The sequence below is a fragment of the Cucurbita pepo genome, chromosome LG07 (genome assembly GCF_002806865.2).
Source record: "Cucurbita pepo subsp. pepo cultivar mu-cu-16 chromosome LG07, ASM280686v2, whole genome shotgun sequence".
In the NCBI taxonomy this organism is placed as follows: Eukaryota; Viridiplantae; Streptophyta; class Magnoliopsida; order Cucurbitales; family Cucurbitaceae; genus Cucurbita; species Cucurbita pepo.
In genome coordinates, this window is record NC_036644.1 from 6,005,200 (window position 1) to 6,026,542 (window position 21,343).

The 21,343-nt window shown below is 36.6% G+C and overlaps 2 protein-coding genes across 4 annotated transcripts; one reads left to right on the plus strand and one right to left on the minus strand.

Moving 5' to 3' along the window:
- Positions 1-1,090: 1,090 nt before the first annotated feature.
- LOC111798381 (26S proteasome non-ATPase regulatory subunit 9-like) lies at positions 1,091-6,722 on the plus strand. The gene is made up of 5 exons (XM_023681480.1): positions 1,091-1,301; positions 1,622-1,682; positions 4,082-4,186; positions 5,828-6,170; positions 6,421-6,722. Exons 1-5 carry the CDS (start codon positions 1,161-1,163, stop codon positions 6,440-6,442), a joined length of 672 nt encoding a protein of 223 aa, XP_023537248.1. The 5' UTR covers positions 1,091-1,160; the 3' UTR covers positions 6,443-6,722.
- A 2,903-nt stretch (positions 6,723-9,625) lies between these two features.
- LOC111798399 (ubiquitin carboxyl-terminal hydrolase 23) lies at positions 9,626-17,447 on the minus strand. Of its 3 annotated transcripts, XM_023681512.1 has the most exons (12): positions 17,227-17,447; positions 16,924-17,145; positions 16,008-16,122; positions 15,239-15,349; positions 14,664-14,836; positions 14,204-14,533; positions 13,294-13,419; positions 12,538-13,152; positions 12,328-12,429; positions 11,555-12,233; positions 10,851-10,941; positions 9,626-10,136 (listed from the first exon to the last, which is right to left on the minus strand). In XM_023681512.1, exons 1-12 carry the CDS (start codon positions 17,236-17,238, stop codon positions 9,977-9,979), a joined length of 2,736 nt encoding a protein of 911 aa, XP_023537280.1. In that variant the 5' UTR covers positions 17,239-17,447; the 3' UTR covers positions 9,626-9,976. The 3 variants fall into 3 exon arrangements, with proteins under 3 accessions (XP_023537280.1, XP_023537279.1, XP_023537278.1); XM_023681511.1 differs by having other exon boundaries at positions 12,574-13,152; positions 16,924-17,447; XM_023681510.1 differs by having other exon boundaries at positions 16,924-17,447.
- Between the last annotated feature and the right edge of the window lie 3,896 nt (positions 17,448-21,343).

Genomic DNA, 21,343 nt, shown 5'->3' on the forward strand with positions numbered 1-21,343 from the left:
ATTTCATAAGGTGCAACTTGAAGTCCCAATGGTTTGAGAAATTCAACAGGCAAACACTAAAATGTCTTCTAACATTTCATTCAAACATTCAATATGTGTGTAACGGCCCAAGCCTACTGCTAGCAAATATTGTCCTCTTTAGGCTTTCCCTTTCGGGTTTCCCCTCGAGGCTTTAAAACGCATCTACTAGGAGAAGGTTTCCACACCCGTATAAAGGGTGTTTTATTCTCCTCCCTAACCAATGTGGGAGGTCACAATTCACCCCCTTCAAGGCCCAGCGAGACCAATGTGGGAGGTCACAATCCACCCCCCTTCAGAGCCCAGCGTCCTTGGTGGCAGTTGTTTCTTTCTCCAATTAATGTGTGACCGCCACCAAATCCACCCCTTTTAGGGCCTAGCGTCCTTACTGGCACACCGTCTCGTATCTACGACCTTCGGGAAATAGTGAAAAGGCTGACACATCGTCCGGTGTCTGGCTCTGATACCATTTGTAACAACCCAGATCCACCGCTAGCCTCTATTATTTTCCATGGGCTTTCAGGCTTTCCCTCGAGGGGAAGGTTTTCACACCCTTATAAAAGTTATTTTATTCTCCTCCCCAACTAACGTGGGACATCACAGTCTGCCAGTTTGTGGGTGGAAAATAATGCTAAAATTCAATTAGATATCCAACGTTTTCTGAAAGCTACATCAGAAATTAGACGTGAAGTGTGGGTCCCGATCTGATAGGTGCTTCCAACCGTCTACAATGGAGGCATCCTTTCCTAACAAAAAAAATGTACGAACTTGGTAAGGTTCTTAGTAGACACACGATGAAATCCATTATTATGTTTTCTCATTTTCTCTCTGGAAAGCTTAAAAGTCGCCATAACTACATTCTTTACTTCGATGTCTTGGCAAACCAATCATTTACTCACGAGCTCCGCTATATCTTTTAAAATTTCAAAATATATTTTTCAAATACTTTTAATTTTAAAGTTTTATAATACTTTTAACGTTGGTATATATATATATATAATAATAATAATAATTTTAAGAGCTTAAGTATATTTATTATTATTATTATTATTAATTTAGTATTTTCTTACATTTATAGCCTCGGGCTGAGAAACTGGGACGCCTCTATCAACGAAGAAGAAGAAGCTTTCAATCGAGAAAAAATGGTGGCTTCTAATGTGAAATCGGAGACCATTGGTCTGATGGAGAAGAGGAGCGCTATTGAGGCACAGATGGATGCCATCATTTCCCGCCTTTCTCAGCCTGGCGGTCCTGGACTCTCTGGAAATCTCGTCGACTCTGAGGTGATTGCGAATTGCAATGAAGTCATTTCCCTCAATTTCCGTGAATGAACGAAATTTTTATTGAAATTTATTATAATTCCTATGCTTTCCTGTTTTGCTGATTAGGTTTAAGTGATTTTTCTATTTTAAGCTTGAAAAGAGATTTTGTGGAGTTGCTAATAGCCTAAAATTACGATTTATTTCCAATTCATTTGCTATTGCTAAGTTGTGCTTAAAAGCATCGGAATATTGAGCATGATTTGACTTCGGAAGTTGCTTGGATTAGGAGTATATGATCAATGTGTTGTTTAGAACTTACCTTGTTCCCTAAATTTTTGCAGGGGTTTCCTCGATCAGATATTGACATTCCAGTTATTCTGTCCGAGAGGCGTCGGCTTACTGGTAGAGTGTTCTAATCTTTTCATTATAGACATAGTTTTAGTTATGGTGTGCCAAAGTGCATTTTAAATTAACAGAGTAATATTTGATAGTAATACATTTTATGAAGTAGGTTCGAAATCCCCGTGACGGTATCTTTAATCTTAAGAGTGATAGGATACCATAATCCATGTAAGTTTTGGATCATCCTAAGTTGGGGATGTGTTCTTCTCTATTTTGCTGCTTAGGTGTATAAGGATTTGAATCAAATGGAATTTATATTTCTTTCCGTTGTTTTCCATAGTGAGGTATTACTTCTGAATGCCTTTGTAATTCCATTTGGGTTCACAAATACACCTTTGACCTTTCAAGCACGGGTGAATTGAATTTTCCGGCCATTTCAGGACGTCCATCTTGGAATTTTTTTATTTTTTATTTTTTATTTTTATGATATTCTAGTCTATAGTTCTTCTTGTGATGAACACCTCTATGCAGCGAATTGAGGAAAATCCCAGTTCACAAAGATAGAATTGAAACCTTGGCCATTGGGTATTACGAAATGGGGTTGGAGCGGATCAAGTAAAGATCTGAGTTATGATTGAGTGGTTGGCTCCACAAAACATGCGTACATTACACTGATTCTTGGAGCTGACCAAGTACTAACGAAGATTCGTTATGAATTATGGAATAGTCACTCCATTGTCCCAATTGCTTAAATAGAGAGCCTTTGAATGGTCTCAACAAGCTACTGAGGCCTTTGAACAATTGAAACGTGTATGGTCACATTGCCAGTGTTGGCATTATCAGATTCAACTAGTTGTTTGTGGTGGAGACCGATGTATCTGGCACAGGCTTGAGAGCAATACTATATGAGAAGAAACACCCTATTGCTTTCTTTAGTTGCAATTTATCAGCCAAACTGCAAGCTAAATCAAATTATAAGCGTGAATTGATGGCCATAGTTCATTGTGAAAACTGCTCATTGTGATCAAAGTCCACTGTGAAAACGAATTGATAAGCCTTCTAATTGATGGCCATAAATTGGCCCTAAATTAAATTATTAGAGTTCACTAGTGCAAGCTAAATCGGCCCTATCTCCTTGGTCAAAAGTTCATTGTGAAAACGAATTAGAAGGCTTTGATGTTTTTGCTCGAGAAGATAGTGTTGCAACCGTAGTATCAGCAATGGATAAGCTCTTGGGATACAATTTCGAGGCATGATATAGACCAGGTTCTGAAAGTAAGGTGGTTGATGCTCCTCTACAACTGCCACCAACAGTTCATTTAGCTCACTTTTTGGTACCTGTCATTCTTCACGTTGATGTGGTAAAAAAAAAAAAAAAAGAGGTACTTGATGATCCCAAACTCAGTATGATTATTCAATAGTTGTTGGAAGAAGATGAGTGTGTCAAGGTATTCGTTATCCCAAGGCTGACTATTATACAAAGCGAGGTTAGTCCTAGCCTCAAACTCTTCGCTTCTTCCTACAGTTTTACAAACTTTTCATGAATTTGGGTTGGGAGGTCATTCAAGGTTTCTAAGAACTTATAAACGGTTGACTAGTGAACTCTATTGGGGTGGAATGAAAGGGACATCCAAGAAATATGTGGAAGAATGTTTGATTTGTCAGAAGAACAAATCCATGACCACTTCTCCAACTCGTCTACTTTTGCCTCTTGAGATTGTAGAACATGTGTGGGGAAGATATCTCGATGGAGCTCACTGGTATGAATGTGATCGTAGTGGTTGATGTATTAAGCAAAGAAGCCCATTTTATTGCCATGAAGCACCCGTATACGGTCAATTCAGTGGCTGAAGTTTTTATAAGAGAAGTAGTGAGATTCCATGGTTATCCTCATTCAATAGTTTCTGAGCCATGATAAAAACTGATCAGCCACTTCTGGACAGAATTGCTCCAATTGCAAGGTACTAAGCTTTGCCGAAGTACTTCCTATCATCCATGGCCGGACAACCAAACTGAAATTGTGAATAAGTGTGTTGAAACATATTTGTGTTGATTCTGTGGGGGAAAGCCCGTAACAGTGGGTCACATGGTTAAGTTGGGCGGGATTTGGTACAATACGACATTCCATATCTCTACCGAAATCACATTGTTTCAGGATGTGCAGTTGGAGAGTGATGTTAGGCTCCTAATTACGAAGTGTTATTTTAGGAGGGGCAAGAGGGTCAATACATCTCTAACCAGTTAGTTAGTGAATGTTTGTTATTTGGAGGGACCACCTGAAGGGTGGGGGGATACTGGAGGGACTAGAGGTGTCGAACAATATTTCGGCTGGGAGTATCGTATTGCCTAAGAGCAAACGTTTTCCTCTGAATATAAATATATTTTAAGGGAATATCTTACACATTTCTGACATAATTATTATACATCGAAGTGTTGACTTGTTATTCTATTGTTTGTAGAGCTGAGGAATGACCACACGGAGATCACAGAAAAGATCAATCAGAACATTCAAGTTTTACATTCTGTGAAGCCTGCTTCCAGCTTGTCACTTTCTAGGGATGCAGGTAATTGTGAGGTAGATGTTATGCTTCTGAATGACAGATGTCGTTTATCCTTACGAGTTACATGCCTCGGTATGTTTTTTTTTAACAAGAAACAAAGTACATGTCTCAATTGCAGCTACACTAGAATTTCTATCCCATAGTTAACTAATTCAGGGAGAGTTCAACACTTGTACAACTTGGATTCTGCTTCGTTTTACAAAGGTGTTAGAATGGATCTTCGTGTGTAATTCGTTCCGTTTTCTAATTTCCTTACATAATTATATGTTTATGTTAACAAGCCACACCCTAAAAATGTGGGGTGAGGTGTTTTGAGGATTATATGAAGTTAATTCTCAGAAATTTGGAAGTTAGTTTTATTTTCTAACTGTCGAAAATGTTGCGAAGGTTCTATCTTTGTCATATGCAACAGAATGTGATTTCCTTTTTGTTACTCCTATAAAAAAATTTGATGCTGGAAAAAGGGGAAAATATAGTTTGGAGAATTTAGAGAGGAAGAGGAGACTAAGGAAAACAAAGAGTGGCCAGGAAGGGTACAGAGGATATGTAAGGAGAAAAGAGAGTGGGCTTAGGTTTATGTACTAAGTAATCAATGATAATACCTAGGGACTACAATACTATTTGTGGAGATTTGAAAAATGCCCTAATATATACCGAGAAATTCACCATTATGCCACTAAATGATTAGGCGAAAACTAATAGTTCTTCTTCTTGGTATTTAGGGATTTGACGAAGATTCTTGAATTTTTGTGATAGGTGTAGAGGGAGATGTGGCAAGATTCTTAGTGTCTAATTGTTGTGTCTTCCCTAACATTTTTTTATAACTATTTTCTTTGAGATCCCACCTCGGTTGGGGAGGAGAACAAAGCCTTCTTTGTAAGGGTGTGGAAACCTCTCCCTAGCAGACGCATTTTAAAAACCTGGAGGGAAAGCCCATAAGGAAAAGTCCAAAAAGGACAATGTCTACTAACGGTGGGCTTGGGTCGTTACAAATGGTATCAGAGCCAGACACTAGGCAATGTGCTAGCGAGGAGGTTGAGCCCCGAAGGGGGGTGGACACGAGGTGGTGTGCCAACAAGGACGCTGGCCCCCTAGTGGGGTGGATTAGGGGGTCCCACGTTGATTGGAGAAGGGAACGAGTGCCAGCGAGGACACTAGAACCCGAAGGGGGGTGGATTGTGAGATCCCACATCGGTTGGGGAGGAGAACGAAGCATTGTTTTGTAAGGGTGTGGAAACCTCTCCTTAGCAGATGCGTTTTAAAAACCTTGAGAGAAAGTCCGAAAGGGAAAGCCCAAAAAGGACAATATCTGCTAGTAGTGGGCTTGGGCCGTTACATTTTCCTTCCCTGATTCTTGCTAATTGTAGTATCCCTGTGATGCCTACTTGGCTATGGCCTTCTAGGAGATCTTTTTAATCTTCCCTCACGTTCATTGTTTTTCTTTTCAAGAAATTTGTTCCTTTTAAAACAAAGAAATAACAATAGTAAAAACTAAAATATTAAATCCATCACATATGCCTGCCGATTTCACCTATATTAAGTATATATCCTGTATTATAATCACTCTAAGATCTCAAGGTTTTGAAAATTGTCTTAAGATGTATGTGCTGTTTGAATAATCATCCTATGGCATTCAACTATTAGGGAATACAGAGGGTTCAAATGTCACTGTTGCATCCCCAGCCTCAAATGGTATTTCTCAGAGCAACTCTTCCACTACCATGGACATAGATGCGAATGTTAGCATACCTTTTGCACTGGTTGATGAAATAGCGGATGCATCGCCAGCAGCAGACGATGGATTACAACTCGGTGATCAAGTTCTTAAATTCGGGAACGTCGAGGCTGGTGATGATCTGTTGCATAAGCTTGCCTTTGAAGCCCAGAGTAATCAAGGTCGTCCAATACCTGTTGTAGTTATGAGGCATGGTACTACACTCAATTTGACTGTGACGCCTAGATCATGGCAAGGCCGGGGCCTTCTTGGGTATGTGCATTGCTTGGCCTTTTTACACTTAGCTTAATTCTCAATCAAATTAGCAACACTATTCTTGAGGTAAAAAATGCTTTCTGTGATTCTGAAGAAATTGCCCTTTGACAACGGACACGAAGTTAGTAGACTGTGTTATTTAGCCTTCTATTACGGTTTACCATACGTACCATATTTGATTTTTTAGGCAAATATCTTGTATCCATTTATTGCTCTTTCCATTCATGGTCTCTGTTAATGCTTGCAGATGCCATTTTCGAATGTTGTAGCGGTCTCTGGCCACAATCTCAGCCTGTCCTGACGGTTGTTGATAAAACGGTACTCACTTCTTCTTTTCTGTTCTACAGCTCCCATGTGATACATGTTTGACAAATTTATCTTAATGTGTCTGGATTAACAATCCACCCTTCCCCCTTTTGCTGTCATTTTGCCTGGAAACTCTATAGATTGAATGAATAGGATAAGTTGAACTGTATGCCACCTTTGGATGTTAAAATATTAGTCAAATTACAACTTTGGGTTAGAATTTACTCGAATTAGTTCCTATGATTTGAGAAACCTTAATAGGAGCTATTTATGAGGATTATTCCGAGCTATTTATGAGGTTGTATCCAATCACAAGAACTATTTATGAGGCTTTATCGGAGTCATAATGACTACTTATGAAGTTTTATCAAACTCTAAGGACAAAATTATAACTTAAATTATAACTTTTAAAATGATAGGGATCATAAATTTGGTCATAAAGTTCTTTTGTTTACCTAGGTTAGCTATCTAAATCTGAAACCAACAGATTTCGTTTCACAGATAATATGGGAGAGGAAAAGTCGAGCTGAGGAAGATTATAACGAGTTTTTAATGGGTTGTTTAAGACAATGTGTGAAGTTATTAAGTTTAAAGTTATTTTTTAACCATTCGATCTTGGCCATTATTATATATTATATATGCTTGAATTTTTTTGGAGATTTTAAAATATGTAGCAATCGTTGTTAGGTGCCTAGAATATCATTACTCTTGCCCCAAATGAATACTCGTAACTGATTTCATTAGTTTGGAAAATGCAATCACATGCAACATGAAACATTATACTTTTTTCCAGCGGGAGTTAAACTCATGGCCTTTGAGTTGTGATTCTCTATAGGACTCACCAGACTAGTACCCTTTTCTTAATCTTTGAGTCTCACCAAATACGCACCACTTCCATATCCTTATAATTCGGGTTGGGTCAGGTTCTCGGGTTGGGTGTACACCCCTAATAGAAGGGAATGTAAATATATCGTACATAATCATTTATTTTCCTTTGATTTTATGCCTATATGAATCACACATTCATGAGACTCCACAACTCGACAAGTATAAAACAACATTTTGAATATTGTAAACATTCCTTTTATGAACAATGTTCTTCATTCATATGCATACATTTTTGAAATTAGAGCTAACATCCAACAATAATCACATCAGGCATAACATATATTAAACAATTCATCTAGCCAAGCATGTAAGATTCCAACCGTAAGTAAAGACTTTGATACTTTAATCCTCCATCATGCTTTCAAATATCAATTTTAGTTATTCAATCGAAATTCATTTATAAAAATCAAACTAGCTCGTAACCAATTTTATCCTATAAGTAAAGACTTTGAAAATTTTATTAAAATATCTCAAACCAAGCCAACAGCACCAAATAGGCTTGAAAGGAAGAGGAGAATTGTGTCGAGGTCAGGCTTAATCGGTCAAAATCTCTTGGACTGGCTGAGATCGGGAAATTTTGTGTTGATGGTTGATTTTTATCATTAACTTTTTATCCATGGATCTTACTCAATTCATTATTCAAGATTATACTTAAAGGGTCTACAGCATATGAATAATATTGGATGTCTTATCTTATCCTAATAACACTATTAATATTTAATGACCCACTTTATAATTGTTACAAATTATTCGATCTAAATCGTTCATGTAGAGGCATATGAGTGTCCAATATACTGAGTTTGTATAAAATTGAACCACAAAATATTTAATCTCTTTATAAATCTATTATACGTCTCAATCTGACACTCAAGTAAGATCCCTCCCTGATATTCAGGTTTTTTACACTTTTCCGGGATATCATAGGGCTCTCAGAAAGGTTTGACTTACTACTTTCTGAGATACAAAGAGTTTAGTAAGGCACCATCCACTGTGCGCAAACACCGAAGGCTTAGTGGCATCTCCTTCGGGAACTGCTTTATTGCAGCGCGAGTAAGGCCTCTGAAAAGCCAATTATATGGAAGAAAAACACAAAACCGTTCCCCTCTCACATACGTTCTCAAACACTAGATAGCAACCTGAAGGAGCCTCGTATAATCGGGATATCACAACCGCTGTCCCGGTGAAAAAGGTTCCTCCATTGCTATAAAGTGTTTTCTTCAATTTTTTTTTTTATATTTTTTTAAGGGGAAATGGTTGTTTTGTGTGTAATAAACATTGCTAATTACCCCTAAAACATCCAACCCTGAATCGGAGAAAGAAAGAGAGAGGCTTTCCTCTCAATCTTAATATTACATCAATTATTACTCCTACAAGTGAAAGCTGGTTCTTTGGTTTGCTGAAATTGGTTTGCATGGGTGAGAAATGAGAGACAATTCAATTGTTGAATCGGTATGACAACCTTCGCACCATAAAAATTATGAAAAATGACACCCCAACTTTTAATTTAAAATTTTAGACAGCCGACTTGCATTTAAAAATGTAATTTTTTTTAATAAATATAATATTTCATTTAATTTTTGGTACTTTGAAATATGTATTATATATCATATGAAAATCATAAGTTAACAAAGGAAAAAAAAAACATATTCTAACTAATTTATGGTAATAGATTATCAACCGCATGTCAGATTAATCGTATTCGAGATCGAAGCAATGAACCTATTCAAAGTGGCTCATTTCGTACCTAAGAAGCCCATGTATGAACAAGGATTAATTTTACTTCCCCACGAAGCTACTCTAAGTTGGGGGTAGGTCCCGACGAGGAAGCTATAAACACCTTTCCGTACTGTGTCTGGAGTACTTCACTTAATTTCCTCCGCAACATGCACTATTGAGACCCAAGACCCTTGAAGAATCTTTTCCATTCTCGAATCCTATTAATATCAAACCAACTTTATATCTTCCAATACATTCCTACTTTTTTTAAAAAAAATTACAAATTCAAGAATCTATTAAAATTCAATATTTTCTTAGATAAAAAATGGATTAAAAAACAAAGCTTTTTTAAGAGAAAATGAAAGAATTTACAAGTCCAACAAAAAAGAGTGCAAGAACTAATTACAGAAACAACAAAGGCTTGAATCCAACAAAATCAAACCAACTTTATGATTACAAAAAGGCCTTTAAAGTCTGTAGCTTATAATTCAACCAAAAAGCATCAAAAGATTCCTACTGAGATGATCCAGAGCCAAAGAACAGAGTTAGAAACTTTACGAGTTTAAATAGAAGAATGATAAAACAGTCCACCAAGTTGAAGTGACACAATTAATTATCAGTCTCATTCTCTCATGAAGTCAAATTCATCATATAAAATCTCTAAAGATTCTATCATCCTCATTTCCCAAGGGGGAAGGGGGAAGGGGGAAATAACAACACACACACTTAATCAATGGACAGAGCCATCAGCCCAACAAGAATGCTACACATCAAACATCAAACATCAAAATTGATAGAAGTGTTACCCGCAAGTAGAGTTGTAGTTGTGGTTGGTCGGTCAAGTGGCAAAACTTACAGCCGCCTTGTGGACACCTCCTCTCCTGCTTTCTTCTTCATATCCTAAATGGTTCGTTTCCAGATCCACATCTTTCCACCTTTACCTTCTTAAACTGTGACTTCTTGGTAGCTATCTCTTGGAAAGGATTTGGTCCATCAAATGTGTGTTTAAATTGTCGGATCTTCTTCCTCTTCCCTTGATCGTATTCTTCGTCCCTGTAAATTTGGCATATATATGAAAACGATGTCAAATATCTTACATTCGAGTTATAGCTTGCACCCACCTTAACTATTTTCACAAGACATCAAGTGAGAATATAACTTGTAGGATATTAAATTTTAGGTAAGGAGTCACCATGGTTTGAACTCATCCCCTCTAAGCCCTTTATTATTTACATGGTCCTTATCGAGCACTAAACTTACCTACCAATATGTATTTCGTTAAGCACACTAACTTCAGGGTTTTGTGTGTGTTTGTTTTGGAAATGGATATCTTTTATCTAATTAGGATTATAGTCGTGAGATTCCACATTGGTTGGGGAGGAGAACAAAGCATTCTTTATAAGGGTGTGGAAACCTTTCCCCAAAAGAAGACAATATCTCCTAGCGGTGGGCTTGGGCTATTACCATAGTTTTACCACTTTGGCCTATTATTAGTCTTTCTAAGACAACCACAAACACGAACAACAGCGAATATGGTCAATATTCACACCCAGAATGCTAAACAAACGGTATTGACCAGATTAAAGTGGTACTAGACTATTGGATCAGCCATTAGTAAAATCTGTATATGCGTTCAAGATAAAAATTGAAATAAAGCTACACTACAGCTTTAACTTCTCCTCACAACTTTCGTCAGCTTGAACAGATTATTATCACCTAACAAGCATTGGTAAATAAGAAAGGGTCAATGAGAAACTTTTAACTCACCATTCATCTGCAACGTAGCCAATGCTAACATTCTCCATACCAGTGAACCCATTCCCAGATGAAGGCATGTCTATCCCATCCCACTGCTTGACTGCAATAAATTCAATTTTTTTGACTCGTTAGAAATTTAAATAAGCCGAACAAGTTTCAGCGTCCGTAATCAATAGTAGTATAAAGTACAACACTTGATCTTCCCATCAGAACTAGACAAGTAACACTTTATAAGATTTCCGTGAATCAATGTGTAATCTTCCCATCAGAACTAGACTAATATGTGTAATATTTGGATTGGGACTTACAAAGGCTAGACTTTCAATCAACATAAGAAAGCTACAAAAGAGAAATGATTAAAACCAGGGAATGCTTTACTGAATATGCAATTTCAAAATGAGATTGCCTATGTATAACAATGAAAATGTGAATATGACTAAAGAACGCCTTTCCAGAGGAAAAAGTGCACAACTGAAATCTTAAGAAGCAGTCTAAAAGGCATCATTTCTGATACAGATACACAAAAATAATAATAATAATAATACCATAGATAAGGTTGGAATTTCTCATCTGATGTAGAGTTTACATATCTTAACATGTAGCAGGAAGGTTATGCAATTAAAACAGGTTCATAACAAGCGTCAGAGAAAAATGCTTCCAGACCTGAAGTATAATAAAAAAAAAAATGTAGGAACGCAGCATAAATTGCTTACCAACTGTATCTTGAAAGCCATTGGTAAGAGCACGACGTGAGCCATCTTGATTAGAACTTCTTTTTCTATCTTTTAAACAATTCGTCTCAACAGACCCATTGTGATTAGCCACTATGATAGAGTCAGTACTACAATTCAATGTGTTCATAGTTGCAACCACAGAATGTGCCTCTGTACTTCTCTTTTCGCCTTCTTTATCAACTATATCAGTCAGCGACTCCACTTTATGACCTTCTTTCCTTGCGCAATTACCATTACTTTCTCTAGAACCATGCTTATCCTTCTTCCTGGACTTAGAAACTAAGCAAATGGACTTGGATTTCTCAGATGTAGATGGACCAAAATCAGATGACACATCGTTTCTACTGAACAAGCTTTCCACAGTGAGAGTTTTGGAGCCTGGAGATTGGCGTTTTTTCCTTCTATGTTTCTTCTTCTTACACAGGCTTAAGGATGTCTTGAAAAGAATGTTTGAGCTGAGATGCAAACTTCCCGAAGGGTACTTCAAAAGTTTTCTTTTCAATCCTCTGCCATGCTTCGAATCAAGAGTTTTTGAGAGCAAAAGTCCCTCTACCATAGTTGAACTTGATATTTTATTTGACTCATCGGGCATCTTCTTACAATTAGAAGCATCCCCAGAAGACAAGTTACCAGCCGAAATTTGATCTGAAATGCCAACCTGGAAGAATGGATGAACAAGAATAAGTTGAAGAAACCAGAAAACTACAATTGTGTTGAGGGCTAAGGCATTTCAATGGAATATAAAGGTCGACCTTGCTACTTTCTGACATTGGTTGATTTGGTACTACTTCAGGGTCAGATTTCTTCAACGTTTTACAGCCAGACTCTTGGATTGAAGCAGCAGCATTATCATTCTGAAAGTGAAACCAAAATCTTTTAAGCAAAATGGGTCTTTTTGCAAATCAAATTGGCAACAACAAATACTCCAACCTGTAAGAAATGCAAACTAAGCATCAACTTACAGCCTGAAGAATGGCAGATGCGTTGGCATCAATTACCCTGAGAGAAGTAGCAACTGAGACACCCAAGCTTCTGTCGACATGGTTGATTTCCGTATCAGCTGCTTTGGCCAAAGAGCTCTTGGAATTAGTAGCGTGAAAGCTACTGTTCATTCCTCTGGGTAACGATGGTAAATCTCCCGCGGAACTAGAGTTCGGAATAATTTCCTTGTTAAAAGTTTTTAATGAGGAGATTCCCACTGAAGGAGATTTTGGCATGGACGATACCTCCGGTACTGAGCATTCTTTACTTGCCCGTTCAGTTTCTCTCGGGACAGATGGTCCATTTGAAATTGTTGTTTTTGATGTACCTACGTTTGATGAGTCTTTTAACTCTTTTACCAATTCATCATTGGAGGGACCATTTAACTTTTTTTCAAATGTACGATTCTGTGTACAGATGTCCTTCTGACCTGGGTTGACAATGGAACCAGGTTTATTTAAATTGGTAGATGTTTTCATATTCTCTTTCGAAGCAATGTCGACGGGTTTCTTTGGAACAACTTTTCTTCGGTCCCGTACATAAAATAACATGTATGCCTGCTGCTCAAAAACTGTCCTGTCACCAACATGTGAAACCTGTAACAAGCAAATGAATTCAATGTAAACTCAGGGGTAGGATAAGTGGAGATAGAAAATTCTTCTTTATAATTATTCACATTCATGAAAAGAAAATAACACAGTTCACTTAGGTAGAACCATTAATTTTGTAACACATACCCGATTGTCATCAAGGGCATACCACATTCCACTGGATGTTCGAACGTAACAGTAATAATGACCACTACGGGTGCTACCACCATGATGAACCAGAACCCCATAAAGAGTGTACTTCAAATCTCCATCCTGGTAATGCAAGAAGCTCAGTAAAACTATAGGATTGCACATAAGCACATAAAGGTACAGATAATGAAAGCCAAAACAAACTATAACCAAGTCGCACAGGTTCAAGGGATTTGGCAATTTTATATTAACATCTCACATTTCACGAAACAAGAACAATGTTAACTTATTGGAGTCATTGTACTATGACAGCACCAATCAACCCTTTTATGTTTTCTGTTCATTATTAAAAATATAGCCATATAAATAATTGATCATCAACACAACACCATAAAGCAATCAACAAGCTCAGAAAATGGAATACCTAACAAGATATCATAGCAAAGGTATGTTTAACAGGCATGAAACAATTTTTACATCAGTCATAATGAAAGAAATGGGAAAGGCAATCTGTTCCATAATCCAGAGTTTAACACACTTATCATTTATATGATTTATCCAGAGAAGCTCAACATATACTCTTATCTCCCTCTTCACGTAGCTTACCGATGCATTAACCAAGCAGCAACCAGTAATAAGCTAGAAGCCTAGTACAATTATAAATTTCCATAAAATGAGCAGGGAATTGCTGAGGACTGTATCAGAGAACAATTACATAAGATTGAATTTAGTTGGAATTAAAATACAAATATTGCTTTTAATTGATGATTAAGCTTTTTTCACGGGAAATTGAATGATTAGCTTGCAACAGCAGATTATTAGCAAGCTAATAGTGCATAATACAATAAACAACTACCAAGTCTATAGCACCCAAATGAAATAAAATGTGTATGAATGAGAAGCTTACAGCATAGGAACCACTGACAAAAGGAGCAAGATCCAATGTAGGGCTAAATTGAATCTTTTTGTGGATCTTTTCTTCAAGATTGTACGACTGGAATCGCTTGAGATGAATAGTTAAAACATAAGGTGCCTTGTAAACTGTGAACTGCTTAAGAGCCTTAACTTTTTGCTTGCATCGTTGACATTGATACTGCCTTTCCCCTCCATCCAACAGCTCAGGAGTAGTGAAGTTTTTAAATGCTTTATGAATAGAATCAGCCTTCACTATGTCCAGACTTAGATCTAAAAATGGATCAAACTTGTTGGAGCAAAAAGAACATTGCATGCATTTGACCTGAAATGAAGTAGAAGAATTACATGTCAACAGAAGAATTTACATAGAGGACAATGCAACCTTTAGATATCATTCTTTTTTCCACCATTTCAGGTTGTGACAGATCTGCTGATCCTAACTAAGAGATTACCTGACTTCGGAGGCGACCACCAAAAATCTTGTGTACCAAACTCTTCTCATAGGCACTAGGAGATTCACTTGGCAGGCCTAAAGGCAAGCAACACCTATGCATTGATTCAAGCAAGTTTACCATGTACTCATGAGCATCTTCTTGTCTAGCATTTTTGAAGTTGCGAGATATACCTAAGAGAACGGTTAAGAATTGAACAATCCAACATCATAGGGAGATAAAAGACAGTCTACATCCAGCTAAAATGGTTACTACTAAGAAAAATAATAAATATACCAACTTCAACATATGGTAAACTCATGCGGTATTTATTATGAAAGAGCCAACCCACAACATTTGACTCTTTGCTCTCATTCAAATGTAGAATAAGATGACAGGACATTCTTAGACCATTTTTTCAATGAATAATTTTTTTCCCCGATAAGAAGCAAACATAAAAAAAGTTCCTCTTAAACTTTTTGCCTTAACTGTTGATGATAGCATTTATACTATATAACAGTTATCCATTTCCCAAGAATCTCGAATAAAACTAAACAATAAAGAATTACATTAACTATAGCGAATTATAAGGATACATCGCAAATTAGAAACAAGATCCTTGGGTGCTAATATTCTCCCACTTGACTGCAAAGCACGGCTGACATGCTTCTGGATGGCACATAGAGCACAGAATCCAGCTACATGGCCTTCACAAATTACAAAACTGAATTAGGCAAGACCAAGCATAAAAATCTTAATGCAGACATTAAAACAAACCGAGCGTATTTGCATGCGACCCTATACATACAATGTGCATGTGTCCTAATTTTGCATAAAATGACAGGTTGCATTATCTGTACTTCTGCTCCTAGCTTTTAGACGCTAGCATACTCAGAATACATCGTACCAGCTCAATAAGATTGGGAACTTAAACTCATTTTTCAAATCTAAATTGAATTAAAAAATACAACCTAGGTCTAAATTTAAAAACATTAATTGTCAATGAGCATAAATTAGTAGTTAAAGTATCTACTCCTTTCCTTACATTTGTAGTACTAAAATCAAATTTAAAGATATGAAATATAATTCTAATAGAAATGGGAATTCAACCCCAAATATATAAATGCCAAACGCATGTGTTAGAAATAAATTAGTGTAAATATATGAACATATATATTTCCTGTTCAAAATAGAACAAATCGTCTATAAAATATATAAGATTTTGATAGAGGAAAGTCGAAACTATTTCACATTAGGCTTACGGTTAAAAATAAAAATGGCAAGGGCAAGTTTGCTAAAATGTATATCAAATTTAAATTCATTGTGTTCTAAATCTAAGCAAGAGGAATATGCAGAGTAACACACAAGAATTTTGATGCTTCCCGCTTTGAAGATATGCAGCCAGAGGCTCTGTATATGTCAAACACTGCAACACTGAGTTGAGAAAACATGTGTTCCCAAGATTTTGCAAACCAGCACCCTGCGAAAGGTAACCCCGTAGTCCTTAAGTTTGATTTCGAAAAAAATAATTGATATTCAAACTTCAAGAATATAACATGCTGGGCAATAAAGAATCTATGAGCCATCTAAATGAAGTAAAAAAAAAAAAAAAAAAAAAAAAAAAAAAAAAAAAAAAAAAAAAAAAAAAAAAAAAAAAAAAAACACCCAATTCGGCACGAATTACAAAACAAAAGATGAACATTTAGAAATTGAAGAGACAAATTCCTAGAGATCCAAGGTTCAAAATTTTATTGAAAAATCGAGCAATGTGAAAATGTAAGATTTAAAAAAACCAGCAACAGACTGATAATTACAATGGTCTGGATCAAAGACCATCTGGAAAGACAATGAATTCCAAAACTTTATGATAAACATATGCATGATACGTTTTCTTGAGATAAAAGGCGAAATTAAGCAATTCTGGTAGAAGTACAGATACGAAGAATATAATAGGAATAGATTATAGAGAGCTTGTAATACGAGGCAACAACGAAACTAATTAGCCGCAAATTAGCACTAAAACGAGCACAAGATTCAAAATACGAGTTCTCAAGAACGCCGAAGATGCCCTTTAAACTACAAATAGACAGGGCATGAAGCCACTGAACAGAGTAGAGAGTAACAACGAAAAGAAATGAAAACGGCCACATCAAATCTGGGTCCGAACCAAAAACTGACAATTATAACGCATGGGTACCCATCAATCAAACAAACACTCAAATAAAATCTTAAAACCGACACATAATGACGCAATATCAACAGAAATCATAGAGCCACTTACAATTCGGCGAAAGGTGATCTCGAAACTGAGCTCGGGGTCCAACCCATTTTCCAAAAGCTCCGACCCATCCAATTTCTTCCCCTTAAGAGCCGAATGATCCACATTAGAACCAGATTTCTGACCAAACGAGCTATTGGGGTTTAGCGTCGTGAGTTCAAAATCGCCGCCGCCGTTATCAAACCCCTTGAAAGTTCTCCTAGCTGGAACATAATCCACCCTCTTCTGAAACAGAGAAAACACTAAATCAGTCGATGCCCCAGGACAATCCGACTGATTATCACCAAGCTCCGGTTTGAAAACAACCCCGTCAGCCATTGGAAAGCCTTTCCAACAAAAATGGAAAAAAAAAAAACGCGATTCCAAAGAGATCAAAACCCTCCTCAGATTCTAAAGCGGATTTTGAGAAACAAAATCGTGAAATCTCCTTGAGAGGGCGAAGGATTCAAGGATTGGGCTGAGAGGCAATTGATTTGCAGAGCCTTCGCGCGTTAGCACGGCTTCTGCGAAAGAGGGAGAGAGTGAAAGGCGAAAGCGCCAGTATTAAACCCTACAGAAGTCTTTTTTGGCTTTTTTTTTTTTTTTTTTTTTTTTTTTTTNATTACGGTGGGCGCGTTACAGCGGATTCTGGCTTCGCTTACTTAGCCAATAGATGAACGCCACGTTTTGATTTGAGGAGAAAACAGTCCTTTCACAATGTTTGTCACTCGCAATCTGCCATAGCCAATTAAAGAATGACACGTGGAAAATAGACTCAATTTCCCACCCCGAAAAATACGTTCTTTTTTGTAATTTAAATAATAAAAATAATGATTTCAATTTAATTCCATGTAATTTAGATTCTAAATTTTTATTTATCTTGCATTTAATTACATTTTTAGTCCTTTTAAAAATAATATCGACTAAATAAAATTTAAATCATCTAAACATGCAACCTGAACTACGTTGAATTACGGTGGGGTGCGTGTGTTGCATGGTGATATATAGCCGACAGATGAATGCCATATTTTGATCAGAGGAGAAAACAGTACTTTCACAATGTTTGTCACTCGGAATCTGCACTAGCCAATTAAAAAATGACACGTGGAAAATAGACTCAATTTTCCACCCCGAAAAATACATTCTTTTTTAATCAAATAATAATTTGAATTCGTTATATATATATATATATATATAATTGAAAATTACATTGAAATATCCATAAATTCGAAAATTAAATAATAATAAGTCGATTAATTGTTTGTTGTAGACTATTAAAGCATAGATGACCTCAAATGTCAAATTCCTGTTCGAATAAATGAAGCTTGATTGTTCTTTTTAAGAAAGTCCAACTATGTTTGAATTCATTAAATACACGCTTTAGTGTAACTTTGATGAAACTTACTTTACCCGGTATTTAGGTATTAAAAATAAAACTTAAAAATATATTTTAATTTTTTTAAATTTTTTAAATCTCCACTAGTATTTTTAAAATATTTGTAAAAAAAATAGATAATAATAAATAAATAAAATGGTTATAAAATTAATTTTCAAAAAATATATATATATATATCTAACATAGCTTAATTTACTATTTAATCTTTTAATTTATGCAAAATTTAAAAAGGTTTTGTTGATTTATAAGCATAAATATTATTTAAAAATATTAATTAACACTTTTACATGGAATGAGGGCAATTTGGGGATTTCACTTTCTTTTTCCCTCCATTAAAGTATTAATTATATGTGTTACACACGAGCATAGTTCAACTAACACTATCTCAATCTTGTTGCAAGTCAGCTAGCTGACTCATCATCTTGTCACCTTAGCTGTCTACTTACGTAGACCTTATTAAAAACCGTCACTAACTCTTAATGTACTTTAAAACTAAATCGATATAGTACTCATCATTCATCAGTTCGTCTTGAATTCTTTTTTTTTCTTTTTCTTTTTTTTTTTTGGTACGAGGAATTTTCAATCATGGGCTAATGTCTTTAGAAGCTAGGATCTCGTGAACTTTATGTTGTAATATGAATGTTTATACTGGTATTCTTGAATTTTATGGTCGTGTGTTCTTAATTCGAATATTCTTTTTGATTTGGTGAGCTAAGAATAATCACGAGCACATTGTAATATTGGGAGGATTAGGGTGTATAGAGTTAATCATATCGTAGCGTTTCTAAGTTTAGGCATATATATTGAGCGTTAGAGTGTCAAGACAGCAACTTGAGAGAATGAAGCTAGTACCATACTCGGGGCACGTGGGAGGATTAGAGTGTATGGAATTAATAATATCGTAGCATTTCTAAGTTTAGGCATACAACATGAAGCATTCGAGTGTCAAGACAGCAACACGAGAAAATGAAGCTAGTACCATGCTCGGGGTACTTGGGAGGATTAGTGTATGGAATTAAGCATATCGTAGCGTTTCTAAGTTTAGGCATATAACATGGAGCATTAGAGTGTCAAGACAGCAACTCGAGAGAATGAAACTAGTACCATACTCGGGGCACTTGGGAGGATTAGAGTTTATGGAATTCATCATGTCGTAGTGTTTCTAAGTTTAGGCATACAACATGAAGCGTTCGAGTGTCAAAATAGCAACTCGAGAGAATGAAGCTAGTACCATACTCGGGACATTCATAGAGTCGAGCCTCCCTCCCGAGTTCATATTCCTTAAGGACCGATGGGGATAGACTTGGAGTATTCCAAGGCCATGTTATCTTTTTCTTTACAATTTCTTTTCTCTCTCTCCTAATATTTTCTTCCTTTTTTTTTTAATTTGGAATTAACACGTGTAAGGACTCGGACGATGACTCTAAAAAGACGGTAAAATTTTCGTGAGATAAACTAAAGAGAATTTGAAACATAATATATAATATATTTACATTATTTCAAAATATAATGTTCAAAATACAACATAAAAGTTAAAAATACAAAATAAGGAACGGATATAAAATATTTAAAACAAAAGAGCTGAGGACGACGGGTGAGGATTGTCTATGGTACCTACTCCAGAGTCCGCTTCCGACTTTGACTAGCTCCTAATTTCTTGAAATATGAAGTGAGTACAAAGACTCAATAAATAGCCTACTTGTAGGCTCTTAATCGTGTCCTTCGTATACTAGGGTACCACACTCTTTCTTGGTTTGTTCTAGTTCTTGTTGCAAGTACTTATGCCCTTAGGTTATGTTATGAGTAATGAGTTCTTTGACATGTTCTAACTTGAGGACCTTGGTCCTTGTATTCTGAAGTCTCAATCTTGGTTATGATATAAGGGTCTTAGTACTAAAGTTATGGGTTCTTGTCTTTAGAACGGATCTTGATCCATGTCCTAGTCCTTGATCGTTATTTTGTTCTTGGTGACTTTCTATGATATTGTTCTTGTTCTTGTTCTTGTTCTACTCTCCAAGACACTCCCCTTAGGATTTACGGTACGAGTCATGAACCTAACAACATATCTCCAAGGCTTCTTACGTTCCAAGCAATGCAGTCTGTGCCTACGTCTAAGGTTTCATGCATTCCAAGCGATGTAGTCTGAACCCGCATCTAAGAATTACCCTACAATACAGTCTAAAAATCTATGCCCAAGGCTTCATGCATTCCAAGCGGTATAGTCTGGATACCTATGCTCAAGGATTCTTACATTCCATACAGCCTGAAAATCTATGTCCAAGGCTTCATGCATTCCAAGCGGCATAGTTTGGATACCTATGCTCAAGGATTCTTACATTCCAAGTAGCGTAGTTTGAAAACCTACATCCAAGGCTTCTTACGTTCCAAATGATGTAGTCTGCTCTTGCATCCAAGGCTTGCCCTGTGATACAATCTGAATACCTATGCTCAAGACTTCATCGCCAAGTGGCATAGTCTGAGTCAAGACTTCATACGTTCCAAGCGGCATAGTCTGAGTCAAGACTTCATATGTTCTAAGCGGCATAGTCTAAGTCATGAACATTATCATGGGAGGTTTAAGAGGTTCTTAATTCATGACTAAGGTAATTTACTCTCTTCTTGTAGTTGTCCCTAACGTGGCCCTAGATTACTCCCCATGAAAGACCGAGAAGGTCACATGATCAGTGCAAACATGAAAGTGACATCCTGCAATTGTGACTAAGGTACCTCTAACATGGTGCAGGGAATCTCATCTAGGTGAGGGAAAACATGAGACCGAACATGACATCTTGCTAAGAAAAACATGGTGCAGAGCATCCCACCTAACAAATGATGTAATGGTTCAAGCCCACTAGTAACAGATATTGTCCTCTTGGACTTTCCCTTTCGGGCTTCCACTCAAGGCTTTAAAATGCGTCTGCTATGGGAAGATTTTCGCACCCTTATAAAACGTGTTTTGTTCTCCTCCCCAACCAATGTGAGACATCACAATCCACCCACCTTCGGGGCCCAAAGTCCTCGCTGGCACTCGTTCCTTTCTCCAATGTG

Excerpts from the sequence above, each read along its gene's own strand:
- LOC111798399 (XM_023681510.1), bottom strand. The coding sequence starts at position 17,238 with ATGGCTGACGGGGTTGTTTTCAAACCGGAGCTTGGTGATAATCAGTCG. Across the intron at positions 16,123-16,923 it reads AGATCACCTTTCGCCGAATT|GGTGCTGGTTTGCAAAATCT; the intron begins GTAAGTGGCTCT and ends TACCTTTCGCAG. Across the intron at positions 12,234-12,327 it reads CAATGTCAGAAAGTAGCAAG|GTTGGCATTTCAGATCAAAT; the intron begins GTCGACCTTTAT and ends CCATTCTTCCAG.
- LOC111798381 (XM_023681480.1), top strand. The coding sequence starts at position 1,161 with ATGGTGGCTTCTAATGTGAAATCGGAGACCATTGGTCTGATGGAGAAG. Across the intron at positions 1,302-1,621 it reads GAAATCTCGTCGACTCTGAG|GGGTTTCCTCGATCAGATAT; the intron begins GTGATTGCGAAT and ends AAATTTTTGCAG. Across the intron at positions 1,683-4,081 it reads CGAGAGGCGTCGGCTTACTG|AGCTGAGGAATGACCACACG; the intron begins GTAGAGTGTTCT and ends TATTGTTTGTAG.